The 26,040-nt window shown below is 37.0% G+C and overlaps 1 protein-coding gene across 4 annotated transcripts in view; it reads right to left on the reverse strand.

Moving 5' to 3' along the window:
* Positions 1-4,945: 4,945 nt before the first annotated feature.
* The window catches only part of LOC145990002 (uncharacterized), a 321,598-nt gene continuing 300,503 nt past the window's right edge, over positions 4,946-26,040 (reverse strand). For 3 of the 4 annotated variants that reach the window (XM_083125579.1, XM_083125580.1, XM_083125581.1), the window contains 6 exons: positions 24,858-25,586; positions 17,760-18,839; positions 15,352-16,824; positions 12,926-13,111; positions 8,021-8,159; positions 4,946-6,111 (listed from right to left, as the gene is read on the reverse strand). In XM_083125579.1, coding sequence (XP_082981705.1) covers positions 6,048-6,111; positions 8,021-8,159; positions 12,926-13,111; positions 15,352-16,824; positions 17,760-18,839; positions 24,858-25,586 — 3,671 coding nt within the window. In that variant the 3' untranslated portion in view covers positions 4,946-6,047. The remainder of the gene's footprint in view (positions 6,112-8,020; positions 8,160-12,925; positions 13,112-15,351; positions 16,825-17,759; positions 18,840-24,857; positions 25,587-26,040) is intronic. The other variant, XM_083125582.1, reaches the window with a different exon arrangement.

Here is a 26,040-nt window from a genome sequence, read left to right on the forward strand (position 1 = left end):
GAGCGCCGACCTGGGCATGGGTGATTTCTCATTCATTTATGTTCTGTAATCGTTGCGATTAACCTAAGCTTTGACCAGTTTTAAAAACCTGGAAAAAAGCGTTGAATGTGGATGGTTTTAAATCATCACGAACATTCTGAGGACCACAAAACATCATCTGTAGTACGGGCAAATTATTCTAATCGTGTGTCGTTAGTGACAACGCTAATTAGTAGAATACATTCAAAGGTGATTCAAGATTTGGTTGGTTGGTTGATTTGGTGTTTGAAGTCCACTTTATGCACAGTGAGGTTAATCGGGACTAGACCTACAGTTTAAAGTGCATCCACCGGGTATCAAAACCGTTACCAAAGGTGATCCAAGAAAACCGACACTACATGTCAGTTGTTGTGGATGCATCTCGGTTTCTTAATATTCAGGGACTTGATTTTCGAGATGATGAGTCTGAGGCAAACCTTAACAAAGGGAATTTCTTATATACTCTTGAAGTTAATTTCAAAATGAGGGGATATTATTCGGAAATGTATTGAACTTGAACCTTAAAATGCAAATTACACTCAAAATTCGATTAAAAACAAATTAATCTGCGTAATGTTCACACTTATTCTCAGCAAAATAAGCTGGGAAGTGGAAGGAGCGAAAGTATTCGCACTGATGTCAGATGAAACAAAATACATTACGAGAAAGAAACAGAACAGATATTTGTATCACGGGAAGGAAAAGAAACACTTTTTAGGATTTGCCACTCTTCAGTCATTAGATGCAGGTTCTCTCTTTCTCGTATATATCAAAATCGAAGAACTTCTTCCCAAGAACTCCATAGATGCATGTAATTGTGTAGAACAAACATACGTTGGAGTGGTAGAGTAAGAGGTGCACCAGGGTCAGAATATTTCTTGAATTATGAGATAACTGTAACCTTTTCCAGATTTTTATACCTGTGATCAGTGGCGTCGATTGGATTTCAAAACCGGGGGTAGGCAAGGTGCCAAAACTCGGGGAGCAAAGACAGTATATTTCCCTTTGTAGATAAGGTCTAGCATAGTGCGGGGACAAAAGTGGCGAAAAGTGGGGGGCAACCGCTTTCCTCGCCTCTCTAATCGCAGCCACTGCCTGTGATATTTCCCTGAAAGGTGAAACACAGATTTTGCTCAAAACTCTTCAGCATTATGAAGATGGAACGAAAGTACTCCACTTCAGGCCCATACCCAAGGGGGCCATGCCCCCCCCCCCCCTATGAACCTACAAAAATAACATGGACGGTTTTTAAAATTTTGAAAGAATTTCGATTTTCTTCTTTCATAAATGAATCGGTTTCTGAAGAGAAACAGACTCCAGAAATGTGCACTCTACAATATTTAGTCATTTTAGTTTTATAACCATTTATGCGAAGCTACTAAATGTTCCAATTTGGTCGGGACAGTTCACCATTTTTACTCCCTGTTCTGACCTTTTTCGAACTGCAGTCTTGATGAGAAAATGCCCTCTTTTTGTGGTTAATTAACATTCAGACATGTTCTTCAATATAAGGATAATTCCATAGCGTTGGTGGTCACATCCAGGGTACGAATTTCCATGGTGGAAGGAGGATCTCCCATATTCCCCCCCCCCCCAAACATGTAGTTCTATTAAAATTTCCCCCCATCAAAATTTTTCGAGGATAAGAGTTTGTTGTTGAATTGTTGTTTTAAGTCCACTTTATGCACAAAGGCTAATTGGGACTGGGCCTACAGTTTAAAGTGGGATCCAAAACACTATGTACCTCCACCAGGTGTCCGGGGGTGTTCCGAAAGTCTTAACGAAACGAACGCATTCAACAAAAATAACTGTGCTCGTGAATCTGGTGAAACCAGTTATTTTACAGACTTATGGGACACACTAGGCGAAAGCGCAGGCGCAGCATTTTGTTTAGGGAAAGTTTCCGCATCACGTCAGCGCAAGGAATGTCCTTATGGCAAAAATAAACTCTACTGTGGACACTGTTACTCATTTTAATCACATTCTTAGAACAGTTAAGGTATACTCATCTTGTGCATGTTGCTACATATCGCAATGTGTTAAAATTATAATATATTTTCCGAACTAGTGCAGTTTGAATCCATCAGCACGGGCGTTGTCAGCAAGAAGCAGATGATTCTCACCGAACAAACCGGCCTCCTGGCCCGTGCATTTGGTGAATCTCGTTCTTGCACGAAACACACGGAATGCGACTTTTGAGACAGCATAATGAAACTCAGGAAATGCACGGAAGCACTTATGGGACAGCCAGTTACCATAACTCGTTTAACGCATTAAACTTATGCGACTTTTGGAACGGGTCTGCTTGTTTTCTCACTCTCTCCCTCAGACGTCTACAGCCATAGATAAGATTTTAAAATTATATCAAATTGGACTAGTAAGGAATGGAACCATAACTGCGAAGGAGGTTGTCATTGTCACCCTAGGGCCCTGGAACACAGATTTTAGACCGACCTGTTATTTCTCACCTCCTTTCATCGGGAATAGAAAATAGCACTCAAATGTTAATTTAATAGGAAACCAATGTCTTTTTAAAGTCTCTAATTTTTAGTCCCTCCACCAAGTTATCTTTAACTTGCAATCGAGCTTGCAGATGTGAACAATAACACACACTGCTTGAATGAAGATTATGTTGGATGCACAACCGAAGCGACTGCCCTTTTATTAGCCACACTTCTTGAATGCTAAGTTTTCTTTTCGTCAGATTCAATGGAAAAGAGTAGGTACATAAAATGTCTTCAATGTCTAAGTATGCCAGCTACATCTAGGTAAGAAGAGTGCAAATTTGGTGCAGGGGGTGTGAAAATCTATTCTCGTCCCGGGAGCTGAAACCTTAATTTAAATTTTAGTTAAATATAATTTAACTAAAGATAACAAAATGTCTACACGCGAACATAGACATTGCTACTTTAAAAAGTCCAGTCAAGTTATATTTAATAGTTTCTATGTTATTAACATTCAAAGAGTGTAAACACTATTTTTGGACACACTGTACATAATTTTCTTTTCTTGTCACTTGGTCCTACCATTAAAAATCTTCATTAAGTTTTTGTGGTACACGTTTTTCTCTTCTTGACAGCCTTAGAGAGCTCTGTCAGTTGTATTCACTATTTCAGATTTTTTCTCCCAGTAGGTTCTCACCCACTCTATCTTCATGGTGGAGCACGTTACACAAAGATTCTTTGCTAATCTTTTTGGTAGTTTTATTTGTTCTTTTTCTTTTCAACTGTATCTTTTTCAGTTATCTTCTTGAGATGTTTTTCACTATTCAACGCTTCCCTAGGATTGTTTCGTTTGCCTTTCCCGTAGAGTGAGGTGTATTATGAAAATACTTATTCCAATGTACAAAACTTCTCAATGAAAACTGAGTATTTGAAATAATACTATCTTCTATATATATAAAAATGGATGTATGTGTGTATATATGTATGTAACAGTTGGGCTGAAAAGTTCATAGGCTGACTCATAGATGGCGTTACTAGAATTAAATCCATGTGATTTTTACTTAGTACTAACCTTCAAAAGATACGTGTATAAATTTCACAGCTGCCGGATAATTAGTTCGTGAGATATAGCATTGTGAGTGAAGCAGCTTTTGTTATTGTGAAAAAATGGATAAAAAAGAATTTCGTGTGTTAATAAAGCATTGCTTTTTGGCGAAAAAAATACTGTTGAAGCCAAGGCTTGGCTTGATAAACATTATTCGGACTCTGCACCAGGAAAATCAACCGTTGAGAAGTGGTTTGCTAAATTTAAACGAGGCGAAATGAGCATCGAAGACGATGCACGCAGTGGATGCCCCAAAGAGGCTGTTACCGACGAAAACATCAAAAAAGTCCACAAAATAATTTTAAATGATCGTAAAGTGAAGTTGATCGAGATAGCTGAGACTTTAAAAATATCAAAGGAACGTGTTGGACATATTGTGCATGAATATTTGAACATGCGAAAGCTGTGTGCAAAATGGGTGCCGCGCGTGCTCACAATCGATCAAAAGCAACAACGTTTTGATGATTCGGAGCAATGTTTAGCGATATTCAACCGTAATAAAATTGCTTCCCCATCCACCATATTCTCCAGATCTAGCCCCCAGTGACTTTATCCTGTTTGTAGACCTTAAAAGAATGCTCGCTGGAAAGAAATTTAGCACTGATGAAGAGGTAATCGCCGAAACTGAGGCCTATTTTGAGGCTAAAGGGAAATCGTACTATAAAAATGGCATCGGAAAATTGTATGACCGCTATAATCGTTGTATCGCCCTCGAAGGCAACTATATTGAATAATAAAATCGAATTTTGTCAAAAAAATATTTTTTACTATGTTAGCCTACGAACTTTTCAGCCCAACTGTTATGTATGTATGTATGTTTGTTCCGGCATAACTCTCGAACGCCTGGAGCAATTTCAACCAAACTTGGTAGACATATGACTTACAATCTGGAAAGAAAACTACCGATATTAGTGTGGAATCCATAGTTTTCTTGGTCGCTAAGATGAATAGTGACACTCCGAATGTCATTCAACTCCGAGTTTACCTATCGGCATGGGAGGCATCAGCGGGTGAAAAATAAAATTTTAAAAATGACCTAGTGTTGAATCCATAGTTTTCGGAGTCGCTAAGCTATTTGGTGACATTCACGATGACATTTAATCCCAAATATCTTTATTCTTTTACAGATTTCATTGCCGTAACAATGCCTCCAAGGATATGTATGGCGATTGGCCGAGTGCAATCAAAGGCTAAACAATTAAACAGCGTAGTTAAATTAATATTATAGTGAATTTGTAAAAGATTTTACTTTATAATTTGAATACTGTACTTATACTTTTAAATACCTGTAAATAAAATTAGTTACATTTTACACTTATTTTCCTGTCTAATAGAAGATTGGGATAAATAAATACTTGGGCAATGCCAGGTAATCAGGTAGTTTTCTATATGTTAATAATATATTTCTGTCAATAAGTAATTTACAAACAACTTTTTGTCGTTATTAACAGTAAAGAACATCACACATTTTACTGAAAGACTAACAATACTACTTGTAGTTAAACATATGAGTTTATAAATCACAATATTTTAATTAATAAATATATAGTCTTCTCTGAAAAATAAATGCAGAATTGTCTGCAAGGTTTATTTTTACTTACTAAACTGAGATTCATAGTATACAGTGTAACCAGTACCCATTGCACAATGGCATCATAGTTAAATAATGCCTGAACTGTACTCATATATGCTTAAAACAGTTGTAGTTATGTATGGTGTCAGAACTGATTTATATTCTAAATTCAGTTATTATTTTCTCCATTGCACAATGTATGTAAATTATCGAGTTCTATCAGAAAAAAAATGCTTGTTAACTTTCACCTTTAGTCACATTATAAATATGTAAGAATACTAACAAACTGACCTTGATTAGGATATTCTAACACATAAGTTCTGACACCACTATGTCTTGTCAATACTGTTATTAAAAATTTTATTTAATGTGTTTAATAGATTTCCACCACATTATGAATGTGAACTAATGTTACACCATGTTACTACCACAATGTTATCTATCTGAATGGGGAAAATGAAAAATAAAATGCTGTTAAATACTGTTACGTTTCTGTTTGAGAATCAATAAGATAACTGAGACGTGCTCATAGGAACTTCTTCTTATTAGTAATGAAAACTTAATTTCATTTTGCCCACATTCTAACCATTCCCGTACATTCAGATAACACTATGAAAAAACTTTTCATTTTTTTAAGTTTTGATCACTATCATGATCAAAATGGTCCCCAGTAATGTTAACGAAGACAGATTTTGTACAAAAAAGGCATACATGTGTTCACCAAGCACTTTCTGTTTAGTAAAATTAATGTCACAGATGGTATTTTGGGATGATGCCAACATTTCATCTCCAAAACAAATTTCCTCCACGAATATAAATTCTGCAGCAATCTTCCTCTTTTAACACTAAAACGTGCACACACACTATCATATTGTTGTCCACGAATCTGTAGTGTCTACACTTTGATTCAGCATTTGATAGCTTTCAGCTCGATATTCCCTGGATGACTCGAACTGATTTTCTTCTTTGTTCTGTAAGTACAAAAAATCAGCTTATTTTATTATTAATATTATTATGTGTAATTGTAGGCACTGAAAATGCTCAATAATTACTTGGGCTTGGTGGTCCTTAAAGATGACCTATAAATAGGGACGTGAAGTTTTCGTATTAATGATAACACCAAATAGTCGAAGAAAGCATAATAAAGTGTCTAAAATGGATTTGGGTAAGTTAAGGAGGCAACTTTTTGGTGTTTCGGAATAGCTAAATAACGCAAATTATGCCATTTTTTTCAGAATAACACCGAATTTTGCACTTAAACATGAAAAACGTTGCAAAATATGCAATATAAACTAGGGAAAACACTTATTTTGTTAAAAAAGTACTACTTGAAGTGCTATTTGATCCGTCATTTCTAGTCTAGCTGGTGAAATTTCGATTCAATAGAAATTGTCACTCTTCATTATTGCACTTTGGCACAGACATGACTGACAGTAGGCTATTCTTCCTGAAATAGAATTTGCTCGGGGGGATCTTCCCAGAAGGGAAATTGATTAGGAACGGGAAAATTTTCAGGGAGAAGCACCTTTTGTGTTTCGGGGGAGGGGGAGAGGTTGTGTATGTGAGTGTGCATACACAAAATGCTTAATTTGAGGTCGCAGAGGGATTTTCTTGGCATTGTTGGAGAAAGTGATAAGTATGACTATTTTCAAAGATTTGGGTGATATCATTCAATAAACATTTCATATTTACTGGCTGATGAGACGAAATAGTTTTCCAAATGGAAGAAATTTGGTCATTCTTAACAAATGTAAGCCTTAAATTATTTTTTTTTGTCATTAAAACTAAAATTTGCCTCAATTTTTCAGAACTAAAGCAATGTGAAAATCTTAATCATAGAAGGAACAGTAAATATGCATGTAAAAATAATACCGATTTTAAATTAATAATACCGAATTTTGCCCTAAATCGCAAAAAATAACACCGAATTGCAGTAAAAAATAACATCGAAATTCAGGTAAAAATAAAACAAAAACTTTACATCCCTACCTATAAAATGTCTATTTTTAAAATGAACTAAAATTTAATTACAGAGACAAAAGAAAGATGCAGGCAGTGGAGAGGCTTGACTTCTATACTGACCCAGCCAGAAGCAGGAAACGGCAAAGGATGACGTTGATTACTAGGGCTTGTAATGAACTTGAGAGTTTAAGGTTTTATATTTGTGCTACAGAACATCTTTCCTGGTCATCTCATCTCCAAGAATGGGGACATTCATTCCCTGGCCTCCAAGATCCCCTGACCTTTCGACTTGTGATTTCTTCCTTTGGGGTTATTTGAAATCTGAGATCATCCGTTGTGACACACCACACACCATCCAGGACCTGATGGATCGCATTCGGGAGGAAGTTAATCGAATTCCAGTGCCAATCCTGCAAGATGTGATGTCGAACTTCCATAAAAGACTTCGTCTGTGTGTGATGGAAAATGGGGGCCACCTGCGTGATGTCATTTTCAAGTGATGGACATTTTGTGCCGTGACATGTCTGTGCAAGATGTGCACGTTGTTCAGAAACATTCATCACAAATTGCAAGCATTGTAAATTCATGTTGTATTTGTTTGATATCGCTGTGAATAAATTTGTATCTCTGGTGGAGGTTTCAAAATCGCCCGTTTTTTTTTGTTATCTTTGTAACATTATTCAGTTTTGTCAATTTAAACTTAATTTGCATTCCATAGAAGTTGAGATTCAAAATTTTAAAAGGCCCTGTTGAATATGTACTCGCAATGTTGCCTATTCGAGAGATTAATATGAGAACTCCGTAAATATTGTTAATGCTCAATGCATAATTTTTTGTGTGCATATATAACAGAAGGAAGTCTGTGAAGCTGTTCCACTACTGAGCAGTGAGCATTCAATAATTTGTACAGCTACTTACACAACAACTGATGATGATGTACTTGAGTGTGTGACAATCCGTTTGCTTCTGGATGCATTTCTTGCTCCTGAAGTCTCCTCCACAACCACTCGCTGATCGGTACTTCCGCTCACCTCGCGACTTGCTGTGAAATTCCCACCTGAAAATTAAGGGAATGCTTGAGTTTCTGCAAAGTCCTCCTTTCTCGTTTACGCTAATTGTGATGTAATGCATTTTTGATAAGCTTAATTAAACGGCACACATATTCCATGTGCAAGAAAAAAAAAAGATTACGTTAGCTCTAAGGATAATAAATTTGGATCATAGTATACTTCTGAATGAAATATAATGTGTTGGAGAAACTTTGGATTACATAAAATTATAAGAATTCAAAACAGATTGCAGATTAATTGAATGGAATTGACTTTATTGCTGGGCGAGGTTCAGCTGTTGCTGGTCTACCACCTAACCCCAAGATGTACATATTAAAATAAAATAAAATTCAAGATTACAAAGAAATTAAAGAAGAAAGTACAATAAAATACAAAAGGAATAAAATTATATACAGCATGTAACAAAAGTCTGGGAACACTTTAAAAAAATATTGTAGCCAAATGAGTAGCAGTACAAAATAACAAAGTACATCATTTCAAAGAGTAAAGTTGTAAGTTTTTTTTCCTCATTGCAGGCGTTACATGTAGTTCCATATATCGTCGCTAGGTGGTGTCATAATCAAGGTGGCGCTTTCTGGAACTGAGGCGGCTTTCTGCTGCTAGAATTTGACAAAACAAAGAGTGCAACGGATCATTTTTTTATGAGGTTATGTAAAGGACCATGTATATGTCCCTCCTCTTCCTCGTGATGTTGTGGAACTCAAAAGGAGAATTGAACAAGTAACAGCCACAGTCTCGGAAGACATGTTGGGCCGTGTGTGGGAAGAGTTTGATTATCCCGTCGACATTTGTTGGGTCACACATGGTTCTCACATAGTGTTTGTAGAGTGAGTTTGAAAAAATCTTACAACTTTACTCTTTGATATGATGTACTTTGTTACTTTGTAATGCTACTCGTTTGGCAACAATAATTTCTTTAGTGTGTTCCCGGACTTTTGTTACATGCTGTACAATGGAACAATTTTAGAAGTGAATTAGATAATAAAGAAATTGAAGTCGAGGAAGTATAAAGTAAGATTAAAGTAATTTATGGCAACTCACAGTATTTTTCATTGTTCATGTGTTGATTTACCTTGCAGAAACTGCCTACATTTCTGCGAAATCTTAATTTATAAATAAAATTAAAGGCAATCCATAATTCAGAAGGAGACATCGCAACATTGCAAGTACACCTAATTCCTTTTTATCATGATAACAAATCTTTAGTAACTGAAGTTTCCACAAATTTTCAATAACCACCTGCATTATTCCTGGCTCACCTCATTTGCCATATTATCTATAGAAACTAATGTGGCTTCAAAATTTGACTTCGATGATGTGATTCAAAACTTGGTTACAAAACAAGAGATAGATAAATTTGGTTTAAAAGTTGGATGGTTCTCTCTTTATTTGTGTGTTCCTTATAAGAATTACCTCTACCAGGCAACTGTTACCAAGACACCACTAGGGAGGTCCTATATGCAGGGGCGCCAACTTGTCAAAATTATTGGGGGGCTCTGATCACTGAAATAAATTAATGAATGACTCACTCTCTCCCTTTTTTAAGTTTTGGCCTCAGTGTTCGGAATCTCATAAAAGCTAAAGGTGTGTGGGACCGGGATTTCCCGTCCCGATCCCGACTTCGGGAAATGATTTCCCGACTTTTCGGAATCCCGAGCAGTCGGGAAATACCGAATGCTCATTTTAAAATGTCGTTATTTCTCAACGTTTTATGCATTGTCAATTTCTTGAACTTATCGTAAAATGTTAGTTTTTAATCCAGAAATCACTTAAAAGTGGAAATGACGTGTAGAATTCGAGATTTTCAGAGCTTCGGGAAATTTTGAACATTTAGATTTTTCCCATCCCGATCCCGTCCCGCACACCCTAATAAAAGCCCATGCATTCCTCAAAAATATCAATTTTTTTATTCACAGTTCGAATGCAGAATATTAATTGTCCACGGATGGATATGTCACAAGTTTCGTCAACCATCATAGCAAAATATTCCCGACTTTTAATATCTGCTACCACGGAACGCTAAACAGATATCTCTAACATATTAATGATCTCGTTCTGAATGTCACGTGAGAGCCATTTGTAGCCCGAACGTCCCATCCACTACCCTAGTTCATGCACATCGTCATTTGAAACTCTTTTTAGTAAAAATTTTAACACTACTCATATACTTAGTATATAGTATTAATAAGTCATGTGTTATGCTGTCTTTGGTCATAGCCTCCCCCCCTCCCCAAGTTGATGGTTTAGCGGTCTCAGCCCCCCAAAGTTGATGGTCTAGAACATTTCAAATGTGTATTTAACGTTAAGTTCATGTGGCACAATTCACAGTAAACTTTACAAGAGAAGCAAAATAATACATTAGATCCTCTTAAGCAAAATTATTTGGGGGGACTCTGCCCCCCCCCCCCCCATCGTTAACATTGGGGGGGGTTCGAGCCCACCCAAGCCCCATGGAGTCGGCGCCTATGCCTATATGTATAGAGCAACCACAACGAAAAGAATCTTCGATGAAAAGTCTCCATGCACCTTCCCTTCCTCCGTTCAGCTCAGGCCATAAGGAAGCACGCTCCACTCTGCCCCTCCCCTCCACGTGGGAGTACGGTGAACAGGAGTCGCAGGTCAATGCAGGTTTTTTTGCTTGTGGTTCACTATACATGGATATATACACAAATGTACAGGGTGTTTGCTGTGAACCACCGAGAAACTTTTACAGGGTGTAGAGGAAATCAATGTGAACAACTTTTCTTAATAACATTTTGTTCATTGAGGTCTCAGTTCGATGCTATGAGCCCTCGGAAAATACTTTTATCCAATATGCTTGCAATCATTCATCACATTCATGGTTGTCACTAGCATTTTCATCTGTCTGTAAACAACAAAATCTTTAGTACACTACAGATGGACAGGAAAGCCTCAGTGAAGTTTATTTTTTGCATGAATTGGGTGAAAGAGTTACTCTCAGGAGCCTCCCCGATGGTGCAGTGGTTAGCGTCATGGCCTTGTAAGCACGGGGTCCTGGGTTCGATTCCCGGTGGAGGCACATAGTGGTTCGGATCGCACTTTAAACTGCAGATTCAGTCCCGATTAGCTTTACTGTGCATCAAGTAGACTTAAAACTATCGCCTAATATAACAATATTTCAAACTTTTTGTGAGGAGTGTATAATACAAGGGTTGATCAAATGAAAAGGTACGAAACGTCGTAACAACGGAATCGTTTATATAATACAGATGCCGCGATGGGAGAACGTAGCGTGATATGTAGGGGTGCGATTGGAGTCGCCACGTGGCATCGGAGCATGCAGGTGAACGTGCATGCGCAGGAGAGAGCAGAGGCTCCGATACAGAGCACCGTCCAAGCGACGCAGCAGGGCGTGTCGGACAGGATGGCGTTAACATTGGCAAATTCGACTGTTGAGGAGCAGCGAGGCGTTATCAGTTTTCTGACAGCGGAAGGTGTTAAACCGGCCGATATTCATCGCCGGATGGTGAACGTTTACGGGGAAGACTGTGTGTCTGGCAAATCAGTGAGGAAATGGAGTGCCCGTTTTCGTTCTGCTCCATGATAATGCACATCCACACGTCTCCAGGGTCACACACGGGGAACTGGCCTGGTTCAAGTGGGAGCAGCTAGACCATCCGCCCTACAGTCCGAACTTATCCCCCTGTGACTTCCATGTGTTTGGTCCCCTGAAAAAGCATCTCAAAGCAAAGCGCTTCACCTCGGACGATGAACTCAAGGACACTGTGAAGGACTGGTCGCGTCACGGCCAAAGGAATTCTGGGAAAAAGGAATCATTCGGCTCGTTCATCAATGGGATCAATGTGCTCAGGTCTATGGAGGATACTTTGAATAAAGTATTCATTTACACTGACAGTGTCGTTTTGTACCTTTTCATTTGATCAACCCTTGTATTTTATGAGGACTAGTAGAAAAAAAGAAAGTGTGAAGTGGCTAAAAGTTTTAAAGAAAAGTTGTCTCAATGTCCTGTACACGCTGCCAAATTTCGTCATTGGTTCAGGGGAAATCCTGTGTGTGTTGATGAGTGGTGGGTTAATATTGTTGAAGAGCAAAAGATTTTGTTTCAGTTTGGCAGAGGAAAAATAAATACAATATACTTGGAATACATTGGCAATGGAAGTTCCAAGCAACTACAGAATGGGTGCATTATTTCCTATGTAATTGAACTATCCACTTTCGTTCTCTAGCAAATTTCTTATTATTAACACTCCCATACACTTTATTCATTAGTTATGTTACCTCTAAGTGTTTGCAGAATAAACTGCCCATCTGTTGGAAATCAGTAGTGGTGATTGGCTGCCAAAACTAGGGGGCAAGGACAGTTTAATTTTTCTTGGTAGACAAGGTTTAGCATTAAGAGGCCATATTATGTAGACAAAAAGTGAGCGGCAACCAGCCTGCTAATGCCCGTCACTTTTGGAAATGAATAAATTGTGTGTAGTTGTTTTGAATCTGCTACATGAAACCATGTTTTTATGTAAATTAGTCTCTGAATCACAGAGAGGGGAAATAATGAAGGGGGCAAACACCGTTAGTGCCACGGAAGTTTGAATTCTTCCAATACAGTGATTTCCAGTAGGTCTACACATACTGTATACACACACCCCTGTTTCGTACCGATTAATACAATAAAACAGTGATATGAAATTTTCTTTCATCAAGGCTTTTCCTCCAATCAAAGGGTCTGCAGATGGCTATGTTGGAATGGACAAGGTTGGTGGTGCTTCCTCACCTTCAATGACCTCCTTGGAGGACATCACTCTGTTCTGAACTCCCTCGCGAGTGACTTTCTCCATGTCACCACTGGATGACCTAGTGACAGTGCTGTATCCTTCTCCAGAGGCACTAGTCTTCATTTTACGATTCACGTCAGGATTGGAAAGAAGCTTCAGTTCATCCTTGTCTAATGCAGGCATTGCTGGAAGCAAGGGAGTGAAAAATTATTTACCTTAACTACTTGAAAGGTTATGTCAGAACAAAGAATTACAAAGTTAATTCTTCAAAAATTCTTTGTGATTTTGCAATTACTGTTCACATTATTATTAATATTATTATTATTATGCGTTTATCATTGGAGGATATACCTCTGTGGTAATAATATACCAAATGCTTCAATAAAATGAAAACATGATAAAAAAATTCGTATTCCCACCTGGGGTGATGAAATATGGTAGAAATGTAGTGTGGTGTTTGCTCAATAGATGGTACCAGGGAGCTAGCGCCACTATGTGGTCAGTGGCGAGTGATTCATATCAACATGGTGAAAGTACGGTTGAACTTTGAAGAGCACAAGAATTTATTACAATCGAATTCCCTCTGTGCTCTCCAGATGTTACACCCCTTGATTTTTACTTATGGGGGAACAGTAAAGTATAAGGTGTACCGCAGGAAACCAGATAAACTTGACACAATTTGGGACGAGATTAAATTAGTGTGTGCAGAAATCCCACTGCAAACTTTGATGATAGTTACTGAAGTAGTAGTGGTTCATACTCAGAGATGTAATGATGCTGGAGGCCATCAGTTTGAGCATTTATTGTAAACGTTTAGTCCAGAAAGTGCATTGAAACTTTAAACTGACTTGCAACCTTACTTTCAGGTAAATACACATTTTTGTATGAAGACCTTTTAACAATGTTTTCTTCTCCTGAAGTGTGTATACATTTTTTTACCATTGGGGCTGCAATGATTATATTATACCATTTTATAGCTCTCGTTCTGCTCTACAAAATGAGATTAGGATTTTATGGAGCTGCTCAAGAAGAGTGAAAATCATTCATTTTTCTGCCCAATTTTTTTAACAAAGCATGAAAGATAAAGAAGGAAAAAGGTAATCTCACAAAAGGTGCAACAAAGTGTGTTCATTTCACTTATTTCATGTCTAAAATTCATATCTCAAACGATCAGTATGAAAGCAGCTATATTTTTGGAAAGGTGCTGTACCTTAAAATCCGTTCCCTATTAATTTGATTTGCTTTATTTTACTTCACTTCTTGTGCCACTTTTGGCTAATTTGCGAAGATCGGAATGAGGGATGATATGATGAAATTGATGAATGGACACTAACAAATTTCCATGCCCAGGCCAGGATTCGAACCCGGGACCCCTGGCATCGTAGCACAATGTGCTAACCACTCCGCTACAAGGGCCGGCCGTTCCCTATTAATAACATGTAAATATTCAAGTAAGTAATCAAGTATGTTACGGTTTCGTTATTTAATTCCATGTAGTTTACAATCAAATGCATTTTCACAGTATGACATTATGGTACTTCAAGGACAGGCACACTGGACATGTAATTTCAGTAAGCTGGGTATGAGCTGATATGAACTGATTGCATGGTTTTAATTCCAGGAAAAATATTTCCTTGTTATCTTAAGACCCAAACAAAACCCTTTTACAATCAGGCACATAGCCAGGGGGAGGGCTGATGGGGCTGAAGCCCCCCAAATCTTACAAATGTATAATTTAAATGCTATTTTTATTGTTAATAACAGAAATAAAGTTATAACCACAGTAAAAACTGCATTACATCGAAAACAGTTTAGTGTATAATAGAGGAACCAGGTTATAATTTTATATTCTACCAATTAATCCAAAGAATAAATGGATCCACATCTTCCAAAACTTATAATTTTCTCTGTGAGAGGTCACAGAATATAAACTTTATGAGTAAAATTTGCCACTAACTGGTAAGACTTTTTTTTTACCAATTGTGCAAAAGTTAATAACATAATACAATGACTATGATTTTCACTACACTAACTGTACAAAATGTAAGAAAAATAATGGACAACAGTTGTGTTAAATATTCACTGATACGGTGGATTGAGTAGCAAACCTCTCCATTTTTGTAATAATAACAATACATTTAGATTGAAATTGGTATATTTTAATAACTTATAATAGTTATTATTGTAAAATAACAATAATTATTATTGTCATTATAATTTGTACTAATCAATTTTTATCAATGGCCTGACCTCTATAAATATTTCTGGTGACCCCCGTGCTGATTTAACAGAACAGGGTGCACCTGGATATCAAGTCATACCTTAAGTTAAGATGTTCATCATAGTAATGAAAAATTAATTACTGTACATCAAACTAAGTATTCGAGAGATAAACTGTATTACAAAAAAGCATGAAACTACTTACCAGAGCACTTCTCCACAATTTCTGTTACTTCTTCTCCACCGTTCTTGAGTCGTTCACTTCCCTTTCGTGTGATCTTCTTTGTTGTTGCTTTGACTTTCTTCTGCCCTCCTTCAACTATTTCCTCTGCTTCGTGGTGGAATTTCAAACCCTCCTTCTTCACCAAGCTCTTTCCATCTTCAGTTGCCTTCTTCCATTTTGTGCTCGCAGCTGCTGTGGACCTTCTGCCTTCCGCACTGCTTGAATTTCCTTTGCCATATGTTGAGTCCTTACTCGAGGCATCGCTGTCGGTGCAACAAAGTTTGGAAGAATTTCTTGGAGTGTTATGCAATATTTTTGTCTTTTTCACAGTCGTTTTCGTCTTTCGCCAGCCTCCCCCTTCAACTGCCTCTGTTTCAAATGTTTCCGTGAAGCCATCCGATTCGTTAACCTTACCGTTTATCTTGGAACCTTCCTTGGTCTTATTGGAGATCGTTCCGTCTTTGAGTCCACTTCGCTTTCTCATTCCTTTTTGCCTTTTCAGACTCCCGGCAGGCGTCACATCCTCGGAGGAACTTCCTCGATTCAGCTCCCTCGTGGACATCTTTGAGATCCTTTGCTTCTCACACTGGACAGAACTTGATTTTTGTCCAGGCATTGTCCGATGCTTGTCTGTACTTTGTGATTTGGAATACAATTTCCCATGAGACGCTGGTGGTTTGTGAAGTACTTGAGTTTTGGTATCCTTCATACTTTCAACGGACGATGTAGATGACGTCCTTCTGTGGCTTCTTACAGGTGATTTGACATTAGGATTTTCCTTCTTGTCATCAACGCTCTGCTTTCTTCTTGCACTGGTACCAGTTGCTTTGTTCCTGCCATCTTCGGTGATCGTTCCAAGCTTCTCGCACTTTCTCATCTTTTGACTAGACCTGCGAGAGTTTGATCTGCTGCTAAGGGAATCGTCGTCGCTTGTTGGGGGATGAGATTCGTCAGTGTAACCATTAACCGCCTGCAAGATCTCATCAGCAGCTCTTGTGAGTTCCTCCAACATTGATGATTCATCAGGGTACGTAGCCACCTGTGATGTTTTGTTGCTTCTTGACGAACTTGAGCGAACAAGACATGGAGACTGTTTATGACTTAGTATCTCACCTCTCCCTCGTGATGGTGAAACATCTTTCTTATTATCAGACACCGACAAAACAGAATTCTTCTCTGCTAGGTGTGCAGTCCTCCTTGTGGAGCTCCTATCAGAAACTGAACATTTTTCTGATCTATATTTCGCGCTCATTTGTGTGTCAGATGCATGGTCTTGTCTCTTGTCACATTTTTCTGCTCTTGGCGTTTGATTTTTTTGATCTACAGTCTTGTGTTTACTTTCATTTCCCCTTATGTCTAATTTCTTATCAACACTTTCTTCTTTTCTAACTTTTTTCGCCATTGAAGAGCATTCTTTTGAGTGCAGTGGTGAGATCAGATCATCCAGAGAAAGTCCTGTAATGACAGCAAATTATTAACCGTGAAAAGAGTGAAATAAATACAACTTGAAAAGGAGAATATGTGTAAAATTCAATAGTACGTGAACCAATACTTCTATAGGAAATATTTTAATGAAATTTTGTTAGGTTTTCACAAGATATTACCATTATCTCATAATGTGATTAATTAACCCTTGTAAACCAGCATGTGGTGTATATAAGGTCTAAAACGAAGACAGATGTTCAGTGAGATACGATGGCTAAAGAAGAAGGGTACATTTTTTTACCACTTTTTTAATGACCTTGAAGTAAAAGACATCAAAGAGTGAATAGTGAGCACAGATAAAATTTAAAATCTAACTGCAAAGGAAGAACTAATAAATACTGTGTATGTTATCATCTTTCTTCATCAAAATATAGTGAACTCTTTTTAATTCGAACTCCAAGGGGAGATGAAAAAAAGTTGGAATTATCCAAAATTCGAATTACAAGAGTTCACCTACTTAATGAAAGAAACACTTCAGCTTGAATTTTCTGTCACCCATTCCTTTCTTCTGTGTCTTGAATTAAATTTCTTAGGTAGCAATGGATATTAGTTGGTGCCCTGAAGAAAACAATGAAGTAGAAAAATCTATTTAGACCTTTCCCCTAAATTATAGAAATGATATAGTGGTCTAGCAAGGTCCAGTCAAAAATCCTTTCCTAGGCCCAAGTGTTTTTTGGTGAAAGTTCCGAGTTCCAAGTTCATCCGAGTGATCTAACCATAATTTTTCTTCATTGTCACAATTAGCTAAAAATAGTGGAAAAGTAATGCAAAATAACAAAAATAAAAATACCACTGTGTTTACAAATTATAAAATTTATCAGTGTAAAATCGGATTTTTCAGTATGAAGTATGTAAGTTCCAATGTTAACAAAATAGTGGCAGAATGTATTAACATTCAAACTTACCAGTACTTTGGTTTCTCCTTCTGTCAAGGTCATTGGATGTTACTTCGCTTGGTTGAGATCTGATTTCTTTCCGTGGAGAATCTAAGCTCTTCAGGGATACAGAGCTACTGGTATCTTTCGCTTCGCCAAGTGCTGAAGATGTAACATCATCCAAACCAAAGTACACAGGCGATTTGCGGAATCCTTTTGTGGGGGAAATGCTTCTTTCCTTTTGCACATTAGATATCTCAGAGGAAGCACCGTGCTTGGTATTAACAGAATCGTTCCGTTGATATCTCATAGAGTCTGAATCCTTGTGCACTTTCATTCCAAATTTAGGTGATTCTGTTTGTGCTTTCTGCACAGATGTACTAGTACCTTCTGTGTCATGTTTCCATTTAGACAAGGCTGCGATTGGCTGCAAGTATGCAGGATCTTGATTCCTATTGGCAGTAATGGGACTACCTGTATATGTCATTCTGGTTAGGTCACGGTCATTTTCCACCTTTCGGAGTGGAGACTGTGATCTTCTTGCATTTCTCTCTTGAGTACGAAGTGGGCTTATTTCCTTCATTGCATTGCGATCATCGGATTTGCTTACGGAGTCACACAGGATCATTGTTTGAGTCACAAACTTCTCGGGCGAAGGACTCTTTATTGGGGAACTTCCCCTGCTTGTTACTTCTCTGTTAACATTCACGAAGCTTTCAGAAGCATCTGTCTTCGTCGCAATGGCATGCTCTTTAGGTATGAGCTGAGCGGCATGAGATCCATAATTTTTCCTTGCGTAGGACACAGTGCTCTTTCTTTCTGGCTCTAGTTTCTGATCCTTAATCAAGCATATATTTTCCGACATGCTTTCCTTGCCCACAAATTTTCCAGTAACGTGTCTCTTGGTGCTGTCATCATCATCATAGTGTAAGGAGATTGAAGTTATCTTTGGCGATCCTGATCTTGTGCTCACGAGAGTTTCGACGGACTTTAGCTTTGGCTTGTTGTAGGCTTCAATCTCGGATGTTGCGTAGGAACAGTGCTGTTTCTGAGCTACTTGTGAACGACTTATATTCACTGGCGTTTCCTTAGTAGGCTCCCCTACTTGGCCTGAAAGATTTAGTACAGGTTTAGGTCTGGTAATGAACAACCATTTACACAAAAGTATGCTAAATACTCTGAAATAAAAAATGTATATAAACAATAATGACAATCATAGTTATAAAGCCATATTTAAAGCAATGTTAGTCTCCTTCTAACTTGTTCAGAAGAGTTCCCACTATCCTATGTAGTTTGTTCCCTTGGTACACCCAACAGCAAAAGAAACAGTAGGCAAATTGTCCATCACAATTTTCATTCGGTCTGTATTACACAATGTGATGATAATGAATTGAAATCAAGACGTTAATAAGCAGAGGGTAATTAATACCTGCTTCGAATCAACAGAACTTCATTTCTTAAAACAATACAGCATGTAGAATCAAAAAGTAATGAAAAATAGCGATGAACGATTTGCCTACCATTATCTTTGCCGTTGACTGTTCAATAATTTCAGGAAGTATATCTGACCACACTACAATACACGACACACACAGTAAATGCACCGAGAAACATTTCTGTTTATGAGGCTGAGTTGGGCAATGCGAATGATACATGGCACAAGGAAGCTGGATTCTAAAACTCAGTTGTAGAAATATATTAATGACGATGTCTGTCAGTATAGTTCATCTAAAGAACACACCCTATATTACTGACAACATACTTTAGTAATGTCATGCATGTGAGAGACTGACTGTGTGTGTATGAAAAAATATGTTCTTAAAAATTGTCACGTGCTACTGGAAAACTGTTGAAGCTGTCATGATGTGTGGGATTCTTCATCAGAGAAGATAATAAAAGAAAGAAAGAGTTGAGCATGTCATATTTCATATTTATAATGTAATTAACTTGTTTTTCTGAGAATTTTTAAAAATGTATTTGATACACTACAGTCCCGTTTAACCGAGTACCGATTAACCGAATTTCCGGGTTAACCGAATCGCTAAAAAAAGCTGTTACTCATGCGTGACCATGTTTTACGCGGGAGCACCGACGAAGCACTTTTGTCTTTATTTTGGTCTAACAGTTAGTTATTAAAGAGTAAGTTCATTGTTATGATGCGTTGGCTGTACTCACACACTCCCCCATCCCCATCTATTTTTAGCATGTGTACTGTGTTGTACGCTCAAGGACAAGAGGACACCTGTCAGTTGAGATTTGTAATTCAGTTTGGTGCGCCTGAAATCTTACTGTTCGTGAGCGTTATACATGCTATTCACACTGAAATACATATGTACTGTATTTCAAAATACTGTATGTAATAAAATGTATGTACTGTATATAAAAAAACAACTTTATTCTGGTTCAACCGAATTTTCGTTCAACCGAAGCACCATCGGTCCCATCAAATTTGGTTAAACGAGACTGTAGTATAGTTGGTTCTTTCCTTTTCTGACACTACATCATAGGCACACACAGATAAAAATATTTTGAATATATGAACAGGAAATTGAAGTAAGTAATTATATTGGCTTATTTTCTTTAGCCAAATGAAGTAAAATACTGACTCCATAACCCCTTTCTTTGGTGCACACCGTATGCATCTTGTGTGAAATATGAAATCATGTTTTTCAAATATCAAAATATAAAATTATATCTTTGTGTAGTATCTACCTATTTTATTAATTTTATGCTCTGAAGAACAATTCAATTATAATGATTATTTGATTGTAGATGTGTTATCTACAATTTTCCTCTTTCAAGAATACTGTAGTTATATAATTTATACACAGAAAAAATGCATAATGTTTTGCCACAGAACAAAATGTAAATGTTTTCCACTAACAATAATAGACTACAATAACTTGATTTTATCAAAATTTAAGCACAAGCATTAACTTTACTAAGCACAGCACTTGATGACATTAAAAAGTATTTTAGCAACCGACATAATTGAACATTGTTTTATTGATGAAGCAACACAAGCCTCCACATATATCTCATTCATATTTTCTCTAGGCAATTTTAATTCTTCCTAAAGCTTTTGAGAGCCAACGATCACTCTCTGCTTCAGAAATTGAAGTGAAGATGAGAGAGTGAAGTTAGCTCTGGAAAGCTCAGAAGTCTATTCTCAACTGAACTGGTTGATATCTCAAGAAAATTTCTTTAACAAACTTTATGTGATCTTCTCTAATTGCTCTTTAGTAAGTGTTTCACTTATATAGATCTTCTAAATTTTTCTTTCATTTGTTATAATGCTATTTGAGTTTTCTAATTTAAAATTTCTTCAATTTAATTAAGTGAGAGTGTGGGTATGATTTGTGAAATTGAACTAGCTAAACAGATCATGGAATACAAAGCATATAAACTATTGACAAATTAGTGAAAATATTATCTCAATGGTTGCTGGACTATATCAAAGCGTTCGAAGATTAATATGGAGCAGGGAAGTACGTATGAAATGGAAGAAGGTAATATACAACACATACTATGTGCTGATAATTATATATGGAGCAGATATTTGGATAATGACAGAGAGAGACAAAAGAAAGATGCAGGCAGTGGAGATGACATTTTTAAGGAGTATATTGTGGAAGACTAGAAGGGATAGAATAAGGAATGAGGAGATCCGACAGACAGTGGGTGTGGTTCGTGGTGAAACTTCAGGACAGGATAGATCAGGCACAGATAAGATGGTTTGGACACATGAAGAGGATGGATGCAGTAAGAGCTTACAATGCACAAGGAGTGGGTATAAGGCCAAGGGTGTCAGTGGAAAGAGCAGATAGCGGAGAGTGTTAGGAGAAGAGGACAAGATTTGAACACCGTGGTAAGAGGAGTGGTGGAAGACCAGGAAAAAATGGAGAGGTTTGACTTCTCTGCCGACCCAGCCAGAGGCAGGAAACGGCAAGGAATGATGATGATTATCTCAATGAGGAATTGAATCTGGATCTTTGGTAGTTTGTTCGAATGCCTTACTACTGAGGTACAAAGACAAATCTGGCCTCATCACCATCCCAGTTTCCACTACTCAGATCTGTATTAGTATTCACATGTCAGGGAGTTCAACAGCAATTAGTTAGATTAGAATGACTACACATTGCATTGATTAATATAGAGGATTGATATTTATAACTACAACTAGCACAGGATCATATCATCTCAGGTTGTCTCGCTACGATTACACAGTGCATTTAATGTGTTTAACAATCCATCATCCGGCCCCTCATAGTAGCACAAATGTCCCACGTGCTGTCAGTGTTAGTTATATGAATTATTGATGCAAATCGATGTTGAATTACACCAGAATTCACTGGAAATGAGGCAAAATATATATATATATATATATATATGAACGCAAAAATGTCCATTACGGACATTTTTATTAGCTCTTAAAGGAAATAAACTTTAAAAAAATGACAGAAAGTATCTCATAGAATTACTAGTTTAGACTCTTGAAGCAAATGCACCAAAATATTATTCTAAAAATAATTAAAATTTTGCCATATAATGAAGGAACGAAAAAAAGAAATTATCATTCACAAAATTTTAGACGTATTTTTTAAAAAAATGTCAACGTATTTTTCAAAACGAACTGAAATCGTGCAACCTATATGGGCTTAGAAAGGAAAAATTTGTTCCAAAATTCTCAGTCAAAAAATTACTGACTAGCAGAAAGAGCGATCAAATGTACAAAACACAACTCAAAGAAACTTACAAAATGTTCAAATCTCAATATGTTTCTCCTATTTTTACTGGACATATTTAAAAATAGACATACTGACTCAAATAAAAGGAACCAAAGTTGTCACTTTTCAATATCGTTATTTTCCCAACTCTGGCATTTCGTATGGGTACTGCAATGGTGTATGCATACAAATAATTTGCATTTCGAACAAGTACCGTCATTTTATTCTTCCAAATGTTTATTTCCGCCAAATGTATGGGTGGCGTGCTATGATTTAAGGTAGAAAACGTTCTGAGCACGGTACTGAGTGCCACCTTAAGGGGGACCGGTTACTTCAGAGGCATGTAAGCAACTGAAAGAATGCAAGGAAAAAGGTGCCAATGCCTCTATGGTTTCATGGGAGTAGATATTTCAATTTCAATTTCAATTTTCCTTTATTAAAGGGCGAGGTTCAGCCTGTGGCTGTTCTACCACCTAGTGCCTTCCTTACCATTATTTTGCATGATAACAATCTTAAAAAAGGCGGCACCTTTCATCAAAAGATGCCGGGAATGTGTGAATGCAGTTGGTCACTACTTTGGACAAATCTTATAATGCAGGTTAGTACTCATTATGCAATATAAATATAATTGTCTGCATGTTAAAGATATGTGTGTAAAAATAAGCAGGATGGTACGGGTCAAAAATGCGGGTGGCATCCATGCAGTCATGCACTATCTCAGACTAGAGCCAAAATGAATGCACTCTCAAAACGTTTTACATACCTTCAATGCAAATTTGTATAATATAGTGACAAGAGGGGCAGACTTCATGAAAGTAACTATTCAAAAGTAGACATGTTGTAAACCAGAATCATGTGTGGTTCTTAGCAAGGCATTTGAACTTAAAACAAGAGAAGTAACAGAAGAGAATCTTGTGTCAATAATGTGGTAACCATTAGCATCGCTACCTTTGAGTATATACTACATTTTTCCAGAATATTAAGGGGGATGCATCCTCCTGTCTCACCCATTAATGACGCCTTGTTAGTAACAGTGAAAGTTTCGATCAGTGAGAATATTTAACTGCTATTCAGGTTCGATCCTCATTGGCAACCTGGTATCTTTCGCGTAATTCCAGTGTTTGTTGTTTGTATATGCACAGTAACAAATCTGAGTTAGAAGGCTACGAAAATTCATTTGGGAGTTAATGCATTGACTATATATCAGGGAAAAGGCACCTAAATCAGAGTATGAACATTACAGAAGCTGGAGAGGTACAAGTCTTTCCTCCTATGATACTTTTTTTTTTTTTAAACTTACAACAATGTTTCTAGTTTCATTTCACTTCATTTTATAACCAGGGTTGCTACGATTTTTTTATTACAAAATTTCCCGACATTTCACGGTTTTCCAGTTCAAAAAATGAAATTTTGCCAGACATGTTTATAATCATGATTTTTGCTTTTGAACCTTGTGTTTTTCAATTAAATATATAATCCGTTAATTATTATGAATATTCACTTTCACAACTTTTTTTTTTTAGCAAATTTCATTCTACACACACAAAAACATCTGCAATTCTAAGAGTAAAATGTAAAATTACAATCTGCATCAAATGTATTGGGTGCTACAATCATGTGCATTTAGCCTTGAGGCTAAGGTAACAGAGGTACATTATTTCACCATAACAGATCTCCACAATATACAAACAACAGAAAGAGTTCATAAACCATACACAATTTTTCATTTTCTGGCAGATTTATAGTGTCATAGAAAATGCTGCCTTTTTGCTTACATATATAAGTACACAGCATCTGGAGAAATTTTTGTTTCATATAGGAATTCTATAGGAAATGCCAACAAGACTAAGATCTATAAAAAAAATAGGTGATAACCTCATCTTCACCAACCTTTCCAATAATTATGGTCATATTGTCAATGTACTTTAATTATCAATCCGATATCTGGACTGCAAGTTTTACTTTAATATTCTTTCTAATATCTAGTATTCTAAAAGTGAACATTTATTACAGAAATTTGAAGGAACCATAATTTTGCACAAGACTGAGAATCATAAGAACGAAAGAAACAAGTTTCTAAACTGAATCCTTTTTGGGAGTGGAATCACAAGAACCGAATCCAGAAGTGGAAGTGAACTGATTGTTCATTTTGCAACTTTTTCTCTTGCACACTCCAAAATGCATGTAAATTCCAGATGATTTGTGCAAAATTCCCTGACATTCCCCTGATATTTCCCTGTTTTCCAGGTTTTCCAGATGAGTAGCAAAAATGGTGAGACCATGTCTGTGTCATATAGCATAGGCAAGTGTTGCTTCATCTGATAACTAACCACAACCATACTCAGGAAGAGATAAGGAATTTATAACCTCCGTAATATGTAATAGCATTTGACTAGAATACCTTGAATACAAAGTTGTTCTGGTCGCATTACTTCTTCTTCACTTTCCGGAAGGTCCTCCATTTTCAACTCCTCCATGTCGGTGTAGGCTGTCATAGTCGGACTTCTGGCTTTATCGAGTAGGCCTCTGGATAATGCTAATTTCGTTAAGGCCAAGTTCAGGCTTGTGGCAAAATTATCTTGCATTGGAGATTCTATGTGATGGATTGTCTTCTCACTTTCAGGCTTTGCTGATGCTGCAGACTTTGAAGGATTTAGAACTCTAAAACTTACAATTGGTGGTGTTTCTTCTTGTTTAGGCTCACAGATATTAATCGCGATTTGGAAATCAACGTTCGAATCTTTATTGGAATTCCCAGATGATAGGCTGTGACAGTCAGAAGATGACGTTTCAGAACTCATGTATGACCTCACTTCCTCGTCAGCTTCTTCATCATCTGAATCTTCTAAAAATTCCAAATGCTTCAAAAATTCTTCTGGAATTGCGGCCGTTTCATAATCTGTCTCTATTAACTCTGTAGACTTAATTGCTTGAAGTATGAGGGACGGAGACTTCAATAAGTCATTGTCGTCTTCTAGTGATTTCCGCCTTTGACAGCAATAATGATCAACATCAGCCTTAAAGTCAGTCGCCTTTTCATCAACGGAAACGAAATGAGAAGCCTTACTCTTCCAAGTTTCCACACTAAAGTTTTCACTAGGCCTTACAGGCAGACTATTTGTCTCAATCTCTGTAATGGAGGTAAAGTCAGGTCAAGTTACACCATATTGTTACACAACAGTTGTAGCACTTGACAGTTTGTGGTGTAAAATGGATAATTGTATGCATTCAGCACAGAAATACATGTGATACAATATTACTACTATTTTAACATTGGCCAAATTTTTAGTACATTTTGTAAGCACCAAAAGGTTTCCACATGCATAAGGGAGTCAAACTTACTCTTGTTTCATAAATTCATAAAAATCAATTTACTAGCTATAAATTATTCTTCAAGTAGGCTACGAGCTGTAACTGCATTTAACAAAGTTGATTAATTTCAATGCTTCAAAAATATATTATCTTTACTTCTTAAAAAAATAATGTAGTTTAATATGTTAGGAAATACGCAAACTTGAGTGTTACAATAAATAACCCAAATCCAATTTCTGCCAACTTCCGTGTCAAAGAATGTTATGATGCCA

Source organism: Lepisma saccharinum, chromosome 7, assembly GCF_977018435.1.
Source record: "Lepisma saccharinum chromosome 7, izLepSacc3.1, whole genome shotgun sequence".
Taxonomy (NCBI): Eukaryota; Metazoa; Arthropoda; class Insecta; order Zygentoma; family Lepismatidae; genus Lepisma; species Lepisma saccharinum.